The sequence below is a fragment of the Crinia signifera genome, chromosome 1 (assembly GCF_055691185.1).
Source record: "Crinia signifera chromosome 1, ASM5569118v1, whole genome shotgun sequence".
Classification (NCBI taxonomy): domain Eukaryota; kingdom Metazoa; phylum Chordata; class Amphibia; order Anura; family Myobatrachidae; genus Crinia; species Crinia signifera.
The window spans coordinates 275,865,982-275,884,072 of record NC_139217.1 but is presented as its reverse complement, the minus strand read 5'-3'; the positions used below and the strand labels follow the sequence as shown (position 1 = coordinate 275,884,072).

General features: G+C 40.6%; 1 protein-coding gene across 1 annotated transcript in view; it reads right to left on the bottom strand.

Moving 5' to 3' along the window:
• Window positions 1–777: 777 nt before the first annotated feature.
• CCDC171 (coiled-coil domain containing 171) overlaps window positions 778–18,091 on the bottom strand; it is a 72,427-nt gene continuing 55,113 nt past the window's right edge. The window contains exons 16-25 of the mRNA XM_083184275.1: window positions 16,769–17,261; window positions 15,371–15,487; window positions 11,065–11,273; window positions 10,651–10,821; window positions 8,948–9,133; window positions 6,770–6,915; window positions 4,625–4,679; window positions 3,646–3,774; window positions 1,999–2,151; window positions 778–1,518 (exon numbers count right to left, since the gene is read on the bottom strand). Coding sequence (XP_083040401.1) covers window positions 1,276–1,518; window positions 1,999–2,151; window positions 3,646–3,774; window positions 4,625–4,679; window positions 6,770–6,915; window positions 8,948–9,133; window positions 10,651–10,821; window positions 11,065–11,273; window positions 15,371–15,487; window positions 16,769–17,261 — 1,902 coding nt within the window. The 3' untranslated portion in view covers window positions 778–1,275. The remainder of the gene's footprint in view (window positions 1,519–1,998; window positions 2,152–3,645; window positions 3,775–4,624; window positions 4,680–6,769; window positions 6,916–8,947; window positions 9,134–10,650; window positions 10,822–11,064; window positions 11,274–15,370; window positions 15,488–16,768; window positions 17,262–18,091) is intronic.

Here is an 18,091-nt window from a genome sequence, read left to right as displayed (position 1 = left end):
TGTGACCCCTGCAGCACTACATGTGTGCTGTCCCTGGCCCCTTTCATCATGAAACTTTGGACACCGTTAGAGGATACTATGGCTTTGTTTAGCTTCGTATGGTGCTGTTACAGCACACACACACACACACACACACACACACACACACACACACACACCCCTTTGCAGGCAGCCACTACACATGCATAGCAAATTGAAATTCCCTTGGCAAAGGTTTTACCAAATTAAAATATAAATTGTAACTACACTGGCACATTATCTACAGTACCTAACAAAACAATCCCATCTTGAATTTGTCCTCTGCCCAAATATCCCTCATAAACTACAACAGAAAAGTGTCAGAGATAAATCTTGACAGTTGAAACTTTAGATTGTTCCCAACTGCAGCACTGGGCAACTGTTCTCTGCATCCCTGCCATATTTCACCTCCGTACGTTCAATAATTTTAAGATGTAACCCCTCAAACACCATGTCCCCATCTCAGGATTTCCATATGTGAAAAATCTATTAATTCAACCATAACCCTTTCTGGTCCAAAGTCTAGTCAGGCTCAACAGCCTTAGCGCTAGTAGCAGATCCAATGGTTAGCCACTTTAAATAAAATAAAAAAAAATGACAATTAATTTAACCCAGACTGTTTGTATTGCAAAGGGTTAATTATAAGGGCATGACTGTGCCCTTATTATAAATACACACACACACACTTGTACATACATACATACATATACACATACCTATATAGACATAGTAATTATAAATCATACACTCAAAACACAATGAAAATATATATTACTTTAAAAGAAATTAACTCTTGCATGCTTTCTTGAAATAAATATAATTATCCTTACAATATGTTGAATGGATATGGTAAACTGGTTATACTGTATGAAGACATAGTAATACATAATATTCACTATTAAAAGATAGAAGCCTCAGTGCAATAGGTAATTGAATAACAACCCTTGCCATACCCTCCCGCTTAGCGGCAGTAGGCCCAGATGACATAGAAATAAGAGGTCCCTCCAAAATGAACTCCTCCAAAAAAGTTGAAGACCGATCATTTCATTACCAAGCGGGGCAAGAATGAACAACCATAAAATTCAGATATCATTATTGGCCCTTACAAAATAAATAAATGTGTAAAATGCTGTATAACAAATACGGTAATTATAAAAACACTCTGTATAGAAAACACGTATGTTATACAACAATGTCTACAGTGAGTAAAAAGCACATCTACAATGTCTGGAGGTCATTTATTTAAACTGCAGCATGTTACGTTGCTTTTTTAGGGGGGCAAAGTAATGTCTTTTTAGGCAGGTCCTGCATGGTCTTCAGCTCAAGATCAGTAACAGATGCATTTTCTATAGGTTTGAAAGATGTGCTGTTCACATAGTTGGAGTTCATATGACTGTGTGATAAATCCAGCTCAGGCTCTAACGGTAAGAAGTCTGGGATGCCGCTCTCCCATGGAAATTCTGCTCTTGAGTATGGTACACATCTGGCTTCATACTTTACCTGGTATGACAAAAGAAATGTTAGCAAAATAAAACTATTCTAAACACATTACCTACCTCAAGACATTGAAGTTACTGTACCATCATCAACTTGTTTTAAGGCAAAATTTACTTTTTTAGCCTTAGAGCTAGTAGCTATATTACAGAAATTGGCCAACTTCCAGCAAATCAAAACCATGGGGGTGATTCTGGTTAGTTTGCAAAAGCAAGCTTCTTAAACGGACAAAACCATGTGCACTGCAGGTTGGGCAAATGTAACATGTGCAGAGAGATACTGGTTGCTCTCTGCACATGTTACATCGACCCCACCTGCAGTACACATGGTTTTTTGTCCAATAAAGAAGAAGTTTGCTTTTGCAAACCAACCTAAATCACCCCTTAGTAAGATGCCTCACAGACCCACAGACTTTGTATGTTCAAGACTCAACTACATGAAGAAATAACTGTAGCCATAGCAAGTTGTTTGATTGAGGTGATTTACCGCAGACAAGCCATTGGTGTCACGCAGGCATGCAGTCTGCAGCTCCGATTTCAGTGCTGCAATATGTTTCTGGTGGGAGCTTATTTCTCTTTCCAGAGCACTTGCTTTGGAGTAGGCAATCTGATAGAGGTCTAAGAAGTAGCCAATCATATTCTGCAATGAGAACAACAGAAAGCATCCAGTTTTATTTACTTCATTTTTACACCATTTCCCCCCAAATTCCATACAAAGTACTACATAATAGAATAAAGGAAAATAAAAAAAATGACACAGCTATACAGTATATATTATACTAGTAGATTTCATAGAAAATACAAGAAGATATAGGAAAATTTCAGAATACCTTAGAACGTAAAGTTGTGTCATATGAACAAGGTATCTCACAAGTATATATGAAAATATCGGAAGGACACTGACCATAAAGGGTGCCGTAAAGACAAACCCCCTTCCCCTGTAAAACATTAGTAAAAGCTTGCCGAGGATTGCTGGAACAGGTAAGGCCTGCCACATGTATATTTCTAAAATACCCCCTTCTACCTCTTTCCCGTCACTCTTCAGGTTTGTTGATCTGCTAGCAGCAATAGTATTTACAACGTGTGAAAAGCTCATTACCGGCCACCACTCCGCTGCTTTATGCTTAGTGGAGACCTGGAATGGTGTGCGTAACAGCTGCGGAACCTCTTTGCTGTAAGTGGCATGTGGGAGTGTAGAGAGAACATATGTAAAGTTGTGTGTGAACGTGTAGAGGACTGGTAATTAGTAGAAAAGCTTATGGTGGATATAAAATGTGATAAGTTTCTATGGGTAACATCCCCGCTTTTCATTTTTAGAAACTTTAGTTAATTCACCACTAGAAGACAGTTTTGCTGTGCACGAGAGTGCATTCTGCAGAGTGAGTATAAGCAGGTTATTAGTGTAGATAAGAGCAAGGCCATTTTTACAGGGGGAGGAGCCAAAGCAGATGAGCATGGCGGAGGAGACAAGCCAGAGAGGCTTTAAAAAAAAACCTAGTGCCCCTCTTCTTGGGCTTGAACTCCTGAGAATGGGTTATTAGCCATTCCCATAAAAAAAAAATAAGCTACATGACCCAAATTTAATCACCAAAAGGGCTTGGGATACCCTTACTAGTAGAACAGCGCCTACGACCCTACTTACTAACAATTAAGTGCAGTGTACCCAGTTAACTGTAATTTATCACCTGCCAGGAAGCTGAGGAGCACAAAGACAGTACCAAACAATTAAAAGCATTAGCCTGATAGATTCCATCTGCACATCCTTGGTACTTCTGGAAACTTCTACCTTGCAGACAAGGCACATGTTTTACTGATGAAGGGCCCATTGTTTGGAAAACCAGGCAGCTGGCAGCCATTAAAAACCTACATGCTTGGTACACTTAAGTCCAGCAAGGTATACATTATTTCTCTAAACACTATTATTAATGAAATGTTAGTTAATGGTTAATAAGCAAGAGTCAGTTCTTATTGTTGCACTGCCACACACAAAGAGAGAAGCAAATCCCACGGTCCGTTTCCCCGACTGTCGAAAGATACTATACAAAATCTCTATAATCTTGCCAAAACATGAGCCATTTTACTTGTGAGCGCTGCAAGTTGCCGACAGATAAATGCATGCACATATAACACAGACCTGGCAAGCTGTGAATTCTGCTCCTCCCATGTATCCTTCCGGTTCAAAAAACGCATGAGTCAGTTTTGGAAGTTGAAAAGCAAAATCAACTCTGGATGTCTTCCGTGACAAGGAAGACTGATCTTTAAGCTAAGAGGAGAAAGGTGTGATCAATAACTAACTAGGTAATGTGCAAGAGCCATTGATTTGAACAAATTAAACTATTTTACAATAAAATGAAACCTTTACATCACTACAAAGTATATATTATGCAAAATATGTACATATTTTATACAAATGCACCTATTTTCTAACACACACCCCCCGAATCGGCTGCAACTGACTTTTGAGGTCTGTGCATGCACCAGAGCTATAGTGTGTACATCTCTGTTAGATGCAGCCTGATAGGCTGCAGGCATTTTGTGGCAGTAAGGGGAGTATTCCATACAATGGGCCAGATTCTCTAAGCTTCAAAAGTGATAAAATGGAGAGTGATAAATAGCCAGCCAATCAGCTCCTACCTGCCATTTTTCAAACACAGTTTGTGACATGGCAGGTCGGAGCTGATTGGCTGGCTGTTTATCACTCTCCATTTTATCACTTTTGGAGCAGGTTTGCCTGTCGGCCAACATGTGCCGACAGGTGGTATTTCATACCCTTCCATCCACTACAGCATAGTGGGGGATTAAAATAGTGTGCCGAGCGCAGTGATGCACCATGCCGCAAGCATGGCAAGCGTAGCAAGGGGACGTGGTACACTTAGACGGTATCTATTCAAACCCATGAAAAACGCATGTCAACCTTTTCACTGTAGACCTATTTCAGGAGTCAATCTAAGCAATATCCACCTAATGCATGTCGGCCTAAATGTGGTCAACCCAATGACCCATACCCATTTTAGTGCCCTCTAGGACTAAAAGTCCTGCAGTCCTAAGTTTGAAATCCAGTAACTTTTTTTCTACAATGTTTGTGTCATGCCTTAAGTTACAATAGTTATTACCTGCTGGACAGTCGCTGCTACAGATATCATGTGGTTTAACAGAACTTCCTTGTCCCTAGAAAACAAACAGTTCATGGTTTAATGATCACTATGCAAGTTTTACACAATAATTATTTGTTCTCTTGCCTTACACCAAATTAAATAGATTTATTTCCATAATTTTAGTCCCAAATGCAGAAAAGCAAGTGTGATATTCAACCCAGACTTTTGTACATCATATTATATAACAACATAACTAGATAAAAAGAATTAACCTAGCCCGGCTAGGATTTTATATGTTTTTGGGTGATCCAGATGATAGATAGATAGACAGTGCCTAGGTAAGCAGTAAATAAGTCGGCACCATATGATCGACATGCATTCAGTCAACAGTTACACACTGTTGACAGTGCTTAACATGCTATCCATGTGGACTACAATTGGGAATAGTAACATGTGGTGAACACAGCAAGCCACCTTGGCTGAACCGTGGCCAGTGAAGTGAGCCTGTGCGGGTATACGTTCTTACGGATGGTGGCTGCACATTACCAAACATACAAGACTTAACCAAAAAATATGAGACCAGTATTATGTCAACCTTTTCCACTGTCGACCTAATGAATGACAACCATTTGGTATCGACCGACACACTGTAGATCATATATGCTGTACACTGTAGACCATATATGCTGTTTGTGGCAATCTTACCTGTAGTACTATCTGGTGAACAGATTACAATATGGTTATTTATAGGTTTTTCAAGAGCCCAACATCTAGTGCACATTTGGCCATAGAAATAAATATAAATGCCTATTCCTAGGTCAGTTCAAGTGGAAAGTTACTTTGAATGCAGTATAGGACTTCCAGTACAAGGTGTCATTTCTAATCCAACTGTGTCCTCATACACCTATACACCATACCGTATAAAACGCCCGGTCCTATAGCAATGCTTTCAAGAAAAATATGCAACACTAGACGTCTTAAAGTTTGCCTCTCCTTATTCATATAACAGACATACTGACATGCCGCTCACAGTGTACAGTGCCGCAATGCGACTTTTCCCACCCAGGAATTAGTTTTAAACACATACTAAGTCACAGATGAAATATAAAGGAACTTGGCATAAGAAAAATATGTGGCCAATGCATATTAACATTTCCCAGCCATATGCAGATGTAGAAATGTTACATATCAAACTGATCAGTGTATTCTAGCAAAGCAGTTTTGTCACTTCCTGTTTTATTTATGTAAATAAATGCACATAGTGGTGTTTATTCAATGGTTTTTGGGAGCTGTGTCAGCTGGCAGTGTCAGTATTCAACTGACCCCCCTGCACACGCCGTTTCCACCTCGCTGGGTTTTTACAGCAAGATGGAAACGGCGTGTGCAACCGCCAAAACAGCAAGGATCACGGCTAAATGCAGCGGGCTCCCTGCAGTAGCCGTGAGCCTTGCAGTTTGGGGAAATCCTTGCCGTATCTGACAGTGAGGATTCTCCCGGAACATTGAATATGGTGAGCAGCGGACTTGGGGGGTTAAACTTGTTTTCAGCGATTCCCCGCCATTTAACCCCCTCACCGGCCGCATTGAATACTGCCCGTTGAGTGAGAAAGGCACTTATCACAGCCAAGCACACAGAACCTAGTGTGCTGAGAGGGACTATTTGCCACAACCTGAGTTATAGTGTATGAGCACACATTTATGGGATGGATAACCTTAGCATCTATACAGGGAAAAGATAATAAACAGAATACGGGATGGATAACCATGAAACCAGTATAGACAGACTGTATAGCACTTAAATAAAAAATAAAACATAACAAATGCATAATGTTTGCACTGTCTTTATGGCACATGCTGCATTTATGTATGCTAATATTAATCATTCTCAATACACCAGATCTGTGATGAAATACAAAATAATATTGAATGTAAGCCAATCCTATTTTATGTTAAACAAAAAGCAAAATCACACAGTCTCTAAAGAATAATCAAACACATTTAAGTAAAATGTTTATTGAGGATGAGTGTTCTAGTCCGATGTATACAGTATAGATAGTCTGTGCTCTCTTATATATTTATTCTCTTTTACATTTCCATCACCCTGTGGATAAAGACTCAACATGGTAGTCCTCTTGTTTGTTACACATAATGTACCCAAACTCACTTGGCTACGACTCGCAGGGCACTCTCAGCATTGCAGATGCTCTGTTCCAGCTGACGTCTGTCCTGCTCCAGCTGGGCCAGCTGTCTGTTCTGCTGACGTATGGATTGATCTCTTCTCCGCAGCTCCATCTTTGCCTCAGAGAGACTCTACAAGCAGGAGAGTGGAGGAGACAAAAGCACTAACTTGTCAGGGCTCCAGCATGACTTCAATATATGCCATGAGCTACTGAACAAAGAACACACAGTACATAGACTATAAAGTCATTTGGGGCTATTGGGTTCGAGGTTTCTCAAATAAACACTCAGAAAAGCTACACAACACATTATAGGAAATAAGATATGTGGGTACCTCTATGCTCACATAAACATATCATACTTAAGGGGCGTACCCACACTTCAATTTTTTCTTATAGAAGCAAAATCTAATCGAAATCGAACGGTTTTTAAGACTATCCGCGCTCCCGTCTTCTCTATATTAAAAAGAAAAATAGACTGTGCAGGCAAGGAAATATCAAATTTGATCCAGTAAATCGAATGTGTACACTGTGCCTTGAATGCATATCGAAATTGATATCGAATGTTAAATCGAATGAAAAGCTAAAGCCAAATCTAAAGGGGGTGAAATTGGGGAAATCGAAAGCAAATCAAAAGTAAATTGATGCGTGTGTACACACCTTTACTATCAAGAGTTGTTCAATGGTCCATACACACTGGGCGTTTTTTTGCCCAGCCTGTATGCACAGGGATCATGTGGGAAAAATTACTCTGCTGAAAATCACCTGTCTAAGCAATTTTCACGGTGGGGAGGGGGGAGGGGGGGAGACAGGTTTCCATAGCAGGCATACACACTGAAAGCAGCTCAAACTGCAAAACGGAGCTGCTTTCAGCTCAAAATCGCCAGTATGGTGAAACATTGGGAGTGAAAAACAGATTTTTGGAAAATACAGTTTGATAACCCGAAAAAAAACCCTGCATGTTATGTGAAACCTTGGTGTTTTTGCCTGGACACAGAGCTGCTTGGGTGGGTAATTGGATACTACTCTATGTTTGGGGCAGTACGAATGGTGCAATGGTTAGTATTACTGTTTAATAGCATTGAGGTCATGGGTTTGATTCCCATCATGGCCCTAACTGTGTGGAGTTTGTATATTCTCCCCGTACTGGCGTGTACTACTGTTTCCTCCCACATTCCAAAAATATACTGGTAGGTTATGCTCCTAACAAAAATTAACCCTAGAAAGAATGAGTGCGCATGTACAGTACATGTGGTAGGGAATATAGATTGTAGGCTCCACTGGAGCAGGGACTGATGTGAATATTCAAATATTCTCTGTAAAGCGCTGAGGAATATATTGCGCTATATAAGAAAACTGTTTATAAATAAATGTCACATTTTAATACATATCAATAAATGTTATGTTTCATATAATAGTAGAGCGATTGCAAGTGAGTATTTTCCTTTCTTTCCTTGTATTCTAACAAATACTTATTATTAAACATCTTTTCCAACGTATGTGATTATCAGTGGCGGCTCCAACCTTATGTAGGAGGGGGCTTCCGCGTCCCCCTCCCCTAAGCAGTCCAGGTACCCGGCAACTATAGAATGCAGTGACAAGCGCCGGCCGGGTGCATGCGCATATCCCCGGCTTTTATGTGCTGCATCAGCTGCAGCCAAGAGAAGCCGGTAAGGGCTGCACTGCGAGGCAGAAAGCAGCTTCCTATAGGAAGCCAGCTTTCTGCCTATCGCATCCTGGACTGGCAGTCCCAGAGGGAGGGAACACCTCCCAATGGGACTGCCTTAATACAGGTTAATGGCAGGTAGGATTTCCAATAGGAAATCACTGCCAGTCACAGTGACAGTGAAGCCAATGCAGTCTCACGGACTAAGGCTGTATTTTTCTGGAGGGCTGCTGTCCTGCAGCCCGTAAATAAAATCCACCACTGGTGATTATTATTAGCAGTTTTTTTATATACGTTAGATTTCCAAGCCCAAAAAGAAGCATAACTTTAGCAAAAATCTACCAAATTGATAAAATTAGAAGTTGAAAAAAAGAGGCTCCTAATGAATTCAGCCTGACCTGACAGTTAATAAATATATGAAGAACTTGATTGTTTCTTAATGAACCAATATTGATATATTTTCATGACATTATTACGCTGAAGTGGAGAAAGCCTTCACCTGTATTGCTTCTGATAAGGTTTGATCCTTTTCCACCTCCTCCTGTGAGTGCAATCCTACTTTGTAATTAAGTGCCAGTATTTGTTGAGATTGTTCATTCAGAAGAATCTGCGCTTCCTGTTCCCGGATCAGTGCATTATTCAGCTCTTCAAAGACCGTTCTGAATTTCTCATATGAAACTACTTTCTATAAAACACAATCACATCTGAATTATGTACAAATGATGCAAAGTCGAGCGCAAAAACGTTAACCTCCGCGTATATAATGCTGCCTGACTGACGCATGAGGAGGATCTACTTTACTGAGCTATCCGTTGGAGGTTACTTCTTTGGAGAGTATGTACCCTACTTAAAAAGTTAACAACAGTTGAAGCACCGCACATATGGCATTATCTTACAGGTAGAGGTACTACTTTGAGCGACTGTTGCCTATAACCATCTAAAAAGGTATTACTGGAAAATGTCACCTATACTGTATTCTGCATGACTGAGCAGTTACGCTTTGTTTGTGAGTTTTGTTATTTTCAGTCAATGTGCATATAGTGCACATTAATCTAGTGACTGCATTCTGGTATAGTACATGCTTAACTAACATTACACCTGGATAGGGGGTACGTGAATCATTTACAAAGAAAATCAATCTCATTAGCTATAAGCTAAGACATTTATATTAAAATTATTTACATTTTCGAATTTAAGATATTATCTCCATTTAAAAAGTCTGTTACAAGACTCATAATAAAAGTAAAACCATAATTCTTTACAGTTTGCAAGCTTTTTTTTTTATTTATTTTTTACCACAAATAAAATCATATATGGCTAGTTCAGCCATATATGATTTTATTTGTGGTAAAAAATAAATAAAAAAAAGCCAGTTCGGCTTTTTACATTCAGATATCGCAGTTGGAAAGAACCATTACACAAATATTTATAGAAGAGATGCTGTAACCATAGGATGGCTAAATTAGGTAATTTTATCTTCCTTTTTATGTTATTCTAATACAGGTTGAGTATCCCTTATCCAAAATGCTCGGGACCAGAAGAATTTTGGATAATGGATTATTCCATATTTCAATGATGTATCCTGAGGTATCTTGCATTTATTTTGTACAAACACATCAAACACATGAAATACACACAAATATATTTTATTTGTGCATCAAACTAGGTTTCAAAACATGAACTGCACATATTTGGTGTCAGTTACGTATCATTTTTTTTTTCACTTTCTGGAATGTATGGTTTTTGGAATAATTTGTATAAAGGATATTTGGATAAGGGATACTCAACCATGTATATGATTGTCAGGATATTTGAGTTTTAAAGAAGCATCTGACCTGCAGTCCACCAGCTAGATGGGCCAGAATTACAATATATTACTTTTTAGCTGCACTGTGAACAAACATTTTGATTACAAGGCAAGTGGTCACATGATTTAGTCCATTATTTTGCTACTATATACAAAGTAGTGATTAATCCCCATAGTTTCTTGCCCATACCATTTGTTTAGTTGCAAACAGCCGGTGTTTTGTGGCTCATGTACCCATCGCTTTGAGGCCAATAAATAAATATACTGTATAGGAATAAGCAATGAATGCAAAGCAAACAACTTTATTGGTAATACAGGACATTTTCATTTGCGCTTCATAATCATAATTAAGAAATAGCAGTGACATTTTGCATAAAATATGGCTTTGTACTTACAGATTCCTGGGATGGTTGGATTTGCTCCTTCAGACTGGTGTCACTGATTAGCTTGCTGTATTTTTGGGAAATATCAGAAAGCTCCAGACGCAAGGATCGTCTGTCTAATTCTGCTGTATGAAGCCGCTGTGTGAACGCAAGGATTTGTTTTTTCAAAACAGCCAGGCACCTCTGTAAAGGCATCAGGGGAAGCAGATTAGGTCCCTTATAAATTACATTATAACTGATATTATTTCATATACTACATAAGTAAAGTAACATTTGTGGCACAATGAAGACATTACGCTCTGACCCTCCATGTACACATTACTAAAGTTCTGCATCTACCATAAATTGTATTTCTGAACAATTTGGTACATGGCAATGGAAATGTCACCCATACATACAGCAACTGCACATTAAGGAGTTACATACCATAATAGGAGTGGTACTTTTAAGGCCACAACTTGATTTTTGGAAGTTGATTCGATGAAGCCCACAGGCAAGTCTGTGTAGAAGGGAATCAGGGTTTACGCCAATACAACTATTTACAGTGTCACTATGTATTTCCAGCTTGTACATCAACCTTGAAAAGCAATTCTTGGCTGCATCTATAATCTGTTCTGGAGATCCAGAATCTGAGTCTATGCAGATGGAAGGAAAAAGAAAAAACAATGTATAATAAACTATTATAAAGTGCAAAGTGTTAAACTGGCTTTTATATCTGAGCACTCTGTCACAATTGTGTTACCCATGCAATACAATGGGTGTGATTCTCTAACATCCTCCACCACACATCGCCAGCACTCGCATTGTTAATAATCGCATATGCACTAACATATGCAAATATTAAAGCAAAGGACAGCTCTTGCATTAAGAGCTGTCCTTTGTGTTGTGGCCAGCGATGTGCAGCGGGTCCCCTCTCCCTGGCTGCTGCTGCTCAGCAAGGGCTCCACTTCCTCCTCCCTGCACCAGTGGTCTCTACCCTTGACCAATATCTCAACCCTTCCTCACTCCCCCTCCATACCTCCTCTCTATCTCTCTCTCTTTCTGCCCCTAGTCTCTCTTCTCACTTCTTTCCCCACTCTTTCCTCCCTCTGACAGTCTCCCCCCCCCCCCCCCCTCCTCTCTCTCTACCTACCTGGTGCTGCCTCTCTTGCTCTCTCCATCTCTAACCCCTGACACACTCTCTCTTGTTCCTTCCCCTTTCTCTAGCCAACACCGTCTTTCCCACACCTCTTTTTTTATGAGTGAGGGGTCTCCGGGACCACACATTTTTTCACTGGGCACAATAACTGCTAACTGTTTATTTTCTTTCATGAGAGATGGATAAATGAAATGCAATGCGTCATTTGTGTTCTGAGCAGATGAAAAGAAAATATAAAGCTCAAAACTTTGCAGTGACTATTCAGCCGCCCTTGACTTTGTTATGTTAGCTCAGACCACAAACGCTAAGATTTAATTTATAAAAAAGGACTTTTTTTTTTTTTTTTTTTTAATGCAAACAGTAGTATAGCACAGTAAATATTTCCACTGGACTATGGCATGCATAGCACAGTTCTTACAAGTGTCATCTAGTGGTAATAAAGTATACTGAAGGGAGTTTTAGTATTTGGGATCCACACATTTAGGGATATAATTAGTTTAGCTTTAAAACAGTATAAAGTAGGCTTATAGGTGTTTAACATGTTTAAATGAAATGCAAATGAAATAAACATACTTTTCTGAAAAGCAGACAACGAAAGATAAAAGATATTTGACCATAACATTTTTATACTACTTCCAGCGGGAGCCTGGTATGGTCGCAAGCATGTGGAGCACCCATCCTGGAACTCCTATCCTTGGCGTGTTGTTGCGGAGTACCCCTGGAGGAGGAGGAAGGAGCGTGAATGCCAAGTGCCCCCAGCACTGGATGCAGTGTCCCCTGGCCTGGAAGAGACGGGTGGCACCACAGCAGGCAGGACCTTCAGCCATGCCCACCCCTGGTGGCAAGATGCAGAGGATCACTGACCTAGACCCATCCCAAGAGCTGCAGCTGTGACAACCGTGGCAGATGCTTTGAATGACCCCTGGCTGAAGGTTTCCCTGCATAGACGGCAGAGGAGAGTCCAGGCCTGTAAGCCCCAGCTTAGACCACCGGTGGGCTGAGAGAGCCCATCCGGCCGCACGTGCAGTCCCAGCTCTGGATTAGCTTTGCGGCGACCCCGCGGAAAGGGCCTCAAGGGAGGAGGTATGGATCCTACATTGGGGGACAGCGACTGTGGACTTCAACCCATTGAGGACCCACTACGTCCCCCTGGCCTCACTGACTCTCACACTCTCCCCACACATGGATCTCCCTCCTCCAGCCGCGGCTCCATCAGGGCCCCTGAAACGCTGGCCCACCCCCAGCCTGACAGAGGGACAGCCTCAGGATCAATCTATGCTTGCTGATTCCTGTGGTGTGCTGAAGGGGAGAGTAGCAATGATCAAGATGGCGCCACAGATGATTGTCCGTGTCTCCCCTGTCTTGTCCATCACCCTCCCAGGGTACATCTAGTGTATATCTGTATACGTAATATATGTATCTGTACTGTAAACTGTTACTTATCTGGGTGTTGCAATGACTAAGGGGGTTATTTTGGTTCACTCTGACAAATTCCTTCTTAGATGGACAAAACCATGTGCACTGCAGGGGGGCAGATGTAAAATGTGCAGAGAGAATTAGATTTGGGTGAGTCATTTTGTTTCTGTGCAGGGAAAATACGGACTGTTTTATTTTTACACTGCAATATAGATCTCACTTTGAAGTAAAACCCCACCCAAATCAAACTCTCTGCACAAGAAACATCTGCCCCACCTGCAGCGCACATGGTTTTGTCCATCTAAGAAGGAATTGGTCAGAAAAAGTGAACCAAAATAACCCCCTAATTGAGGCTGCTGATGGCTGCCCAGGTGCTGTGCAACTCAGCAAATATATGTTCCCCGTGTCTCCACTGTCCTTGTCCGTCACCCTCCCCAGGGTACATCTAGTGTATACCTGTATGTGGTATGTACATCTGTACCATCACTGTTTACTTGTTACCTACTGGCTGTTGCACAGCAATCCAAATCGAATTCCTAGTATACACAAGTATTCCTGGCCAAATAAAGCGGATTCTAATTCATACACATGGTGCAATTTTGGCTTACAAGTTAGCCAAATTCACACCATGTTTTCCCTGCTTGCAATACCGATGTTTGGTCCAGCGAGGTCAATATCACAAGTAAAACTAGGCTGTGCAGGCAAGGCAATTTTGACTAGGTCGCATACAATGTATTTGGCAATAAACCAAATCGCACATAGTCAAAATCACAACTGCATATGGTGAAAATCGTCTCCATGCACTTCAAGGGGATATCATATAGACAAAATTATCTATAGACAGAATATAACTGTGTGTATGCCCTTAAGAAAAGTAAAGAAAGCATAAAGGCAGAGGGGCCATAAGATAAACATTAAGGCATTGTAAGGCATCTCAGTGGATCATATGTCTCCCATTCAAGAGCCATCAACTTTTCTATAAAGACCCAAACCAGCATGTCTTTTTGGTACACATATTTCAAACATGGCCTGTGCGGACTTTGACCAAAGCTTACTATTTATATACAGAGAAGCATTCAGATGTAAGCCATGTTCCAGTAATGATGTCGTTTGCCAGTGTAGAAGGATAAACACTTAAGGTGCATACACAATTTTGTATGCATGCTGTGCAATATGTACTATGTGTTCTACCAATATGGACTATATAGCCCATATCGGTAGCTATTATTACACTGCATGTATGTACCGTAACACTGCAGTTTCCTTCATACAAAGTTTCCTCAGGCATCACTTTGGCACAATGGTGGAACCATACGCATGGTAATTCTAATACAATTCTAAACCTCCACCCAAAGCTTATATACCACAGGGAACCCTGATTGCATAAGCCAAAAGTTACTCCCAGGCAGCCCACATTTGGGACAATCAGCAACACTAAATAAGAACCTCTTATAGAGATCGATAGGGTATATTTATTTAAGTGTGGATTTTTAGAAGTGGAAATGTTACCCATAGCAACCAGTATATACATATGCATCTAGCACCTTCTAGGAGATAATAGCTAGAACCTGATTGGTTGGTAATGACAACATATCCACTTCTAAAAATCTGCAATTTTTTGCATCCTGGTGGTAAATGTCAAATTCTACAATTTACCACTCACCTGCCTCAAAAAAGAGCATGCAGTAGACCAAATTCTTCACACAGTTGGTTTAAAGAAGCTAATCTTAGAAAAAATTTGGAGAGTCCATATTACAGCCAATTAATCTTACCCAGTTCAGTGAAGCCATACTAGGGCATCAGGGTCAAAGCTCAACAGACATTGAGAAATCAATATTCAGTAAATTGTTTAACTCTACTAAATCTGTTCAGCACCAACCACAGTTTATCTCGCAAATCAGGGTGCGAATCAGCCAATTAAAGGGTGAAACACGGGGTGCAATTGTCAGCATTTAATTGCTGCGGCAACAGCAATTCACAGCCTTCGCCAGCAGTTGAATTTCCCCTTATTTCAGAAGTGGGAAAGAATCAGAATCATGGCAGAATCCAGTGATTAAGGGCAAAAATATTTCAAATTGTTCATCATTACAAGAAAATGTTAATTTAATCTCGGAGAGAATTACAAAAAAGTACAATTTGACAAAATCTGAACATAAGGAAAGAACAAGCTAAGTGTACCTTTCTTGTTCAAAAGTGCAATTAATTCGGACATTGCGCTAACAATGGCAGACAGAACATCAGTGTTGGTAAGCCATTTCCAAGGTTCCTTACGACACATCTGCTTATCTTCTGGTCCTAGACATGGGAAATGCAGCCGTTAACTAAAGTTCCATAATTTATCATATATTACTTTATCACACCCAACTTTTCTGAAGCTTGAAGCACAGGTGACTGTGACCAAAATGGGGATATAACAACCAAATGATAAAAAAAAAAATGATCCAAACTATACTAGAAAAATAATAATTGATCGCTATGGACTACAGCAGCATTTGTGCACAGTTTTCTTAATTTCCACAATTTTATTAATTGCACAGATTAATTTTCAAGCAGAAAAATAGTAGGAACATAAATTAATTAGACTAATCATAATCCACATTAAACTCAATGCAACCATATAAACCATCACATCAGATAAACAGCACAGTAATGAATGAAATCTAGGGAGTTCAAAAAGTCCCTCAGCAGTAACTGTGCAAGTCACATGACAGATGGTGTGCTAAGTAATATCACAATATAATTGTTTTCAGCATTTTATTTACACAGTTATACAGAATTTGTTACATATTTATTGTACATTTAAGCCCAATATCTGTGACTAACTGACCCACAAGGGGCAGGTGGGAAAAAAAAACAGATAACAAGCGCTAATCAGCCCGTTTTTTTCTGAAAACACGTACGTCACTGAACATGGAACACTATGAGGCTGAATCAACTGTGGTATGTGCACCCTAATAGTCATCTAAATGAATGGGTGTCTAGTAAAGCTATTTAATTGTTGCTCTGATCTGACGTCCATTAGCGTGACACACATTTTTTTCCTGCATGTGTGAGGAAAAAAAAAGGGTGGGCAACCGAAGCAACCAAACCTGGACTTTAAGATGCCAAAACAGGAACTTTAAACAGATCTGTGTTATAAGGCTAAACCAGGAATGTTCATTTGCGCTAAATGCTAATGAGGGTCTGATTGGAGCAACATTTGCATAGCTCCGATAAATGTCCATTCGTTTAGACGGCCAGCAGGGACCGCGCAGCACAATTATATCGGCCCCTATGTGTTACTGTGAGGCACAATAAACGGGAAAGAACAGGAAAAAAAGTGCACAAACATCAAAATAAATTTGGGATAAAATGAATATCCCCCTTTCGGAACTCCCACAGCTGCAGAGAAGAAGTTCTGCAGCAAGAAACAGCGCTCACTCAGGAGGGACTTTACGAACTCCCTGCATAAACACTGTAAAAAGTATTGTTGTATAAAACCAGGGCACCAAGGAGAGACTTTGCGTCTCCTTCTGAACAAATAATCAGTTCTTAGGTACATTTCCAAATGATCTATTATTCCAAGTCATGCAGTACCTGATATTCTGTGCTTGGTATGGGTTCCTCCTGGACACACCAAGAGTCTGGGTCCCTTTCTTATGTCATCCATCCATGTGAAGAGAGAGCTAGTAGATCCGCCAAGATGCTGAAGCCTATTAATGGCCAATACCACTATGACGCCTCGCCGAAACACAGACCTCATGCATCTGGGATGGTTTCTACGTCTCTTTTTCTTAACTTCGTTGTCAGACAGAGCTTGAACTAGTATGCGGATTTCATTCTGAACATTGACATAAGTGTTCATTTGATCTTGAAGGAAATTTCTCTGTGCAGCTAAAGAGCAAGTTCTACTGTACAGTGGATATAATGCACCAGCCATAAGAGCGCAGGCAGCAAGAAGAGACTTATGGTCTTTTTCTGTGTTGATTAGCAAATTTTTTAGGTGCACATTTTCTAGCGCCATCTGATCTTTTGTTTTCTCATAAATGGTAAATTTGTCTTTTGATTTTTCTGCAAGTCTCTGAAATTTCTGTAAGGTAAAAATAAAGTCACCATTAGACATCACTTTAGTAATAAAAATAATTTATAAAAACATTCTTTCATTTTGTGTTAGAAATTCAAATTCTAGAGCAAAACATTTCAACAGTCTCATGAAGTCCTCCAGGTAGAGCAGGCTGAAAAGGAGGATCGCTACAATGGTTCATGGAATCCTCCATTCTTCTAGAAAGGTCTGCATTGTACAATAGCAATATATGCACAGCTATCATGCCTCATGTGGTTAACAGATTCTGAGCAGAGCACGGACAATGGCTTCCAATCATTGAACCTTTCAGCACACATTGCAAAATTTGAAATAATACAACCAGAGTCACTGGGGTTTATTTACTAAGATGGAAGTTCTATTGAAGATGTGATGTTGCCCATAGTTAACAATCAAATTCTACTTACAGATGGAGCACCACTTATGCAGCTCCATGGCTCGCCAGATTGCCCCCCGCTGGCGAGCACTGGCAGAGAGGTGCTCCATCTGACTGTAACACACGCACGCGTCCCAGTATTTTGGCGGTGGGGGATGGAATCCCTGTCCGTCTCCGATCAGGGAGATGGGTAGGGTTAGGGGGGGGGGAATCGGGGGGCTGCGGGCATCAAAGGGGGAGCAGCGTGGAGGAGGCGGAGGGCTGAGTTGGAAGGAGGCGCGCGAGCGTCTTGTGCACGCGTCCCCTTCCGGCGACTGGCGAGGGCTGGCGGGGGCTGACGATTCGACTGCAGCACCCGGCTAGACCACAGGTGTTCCATCTGTATTTAGCACCTTCTAGAATAGACAGAATCTGATTGGTTGTTCATTGCAACGTACCATCT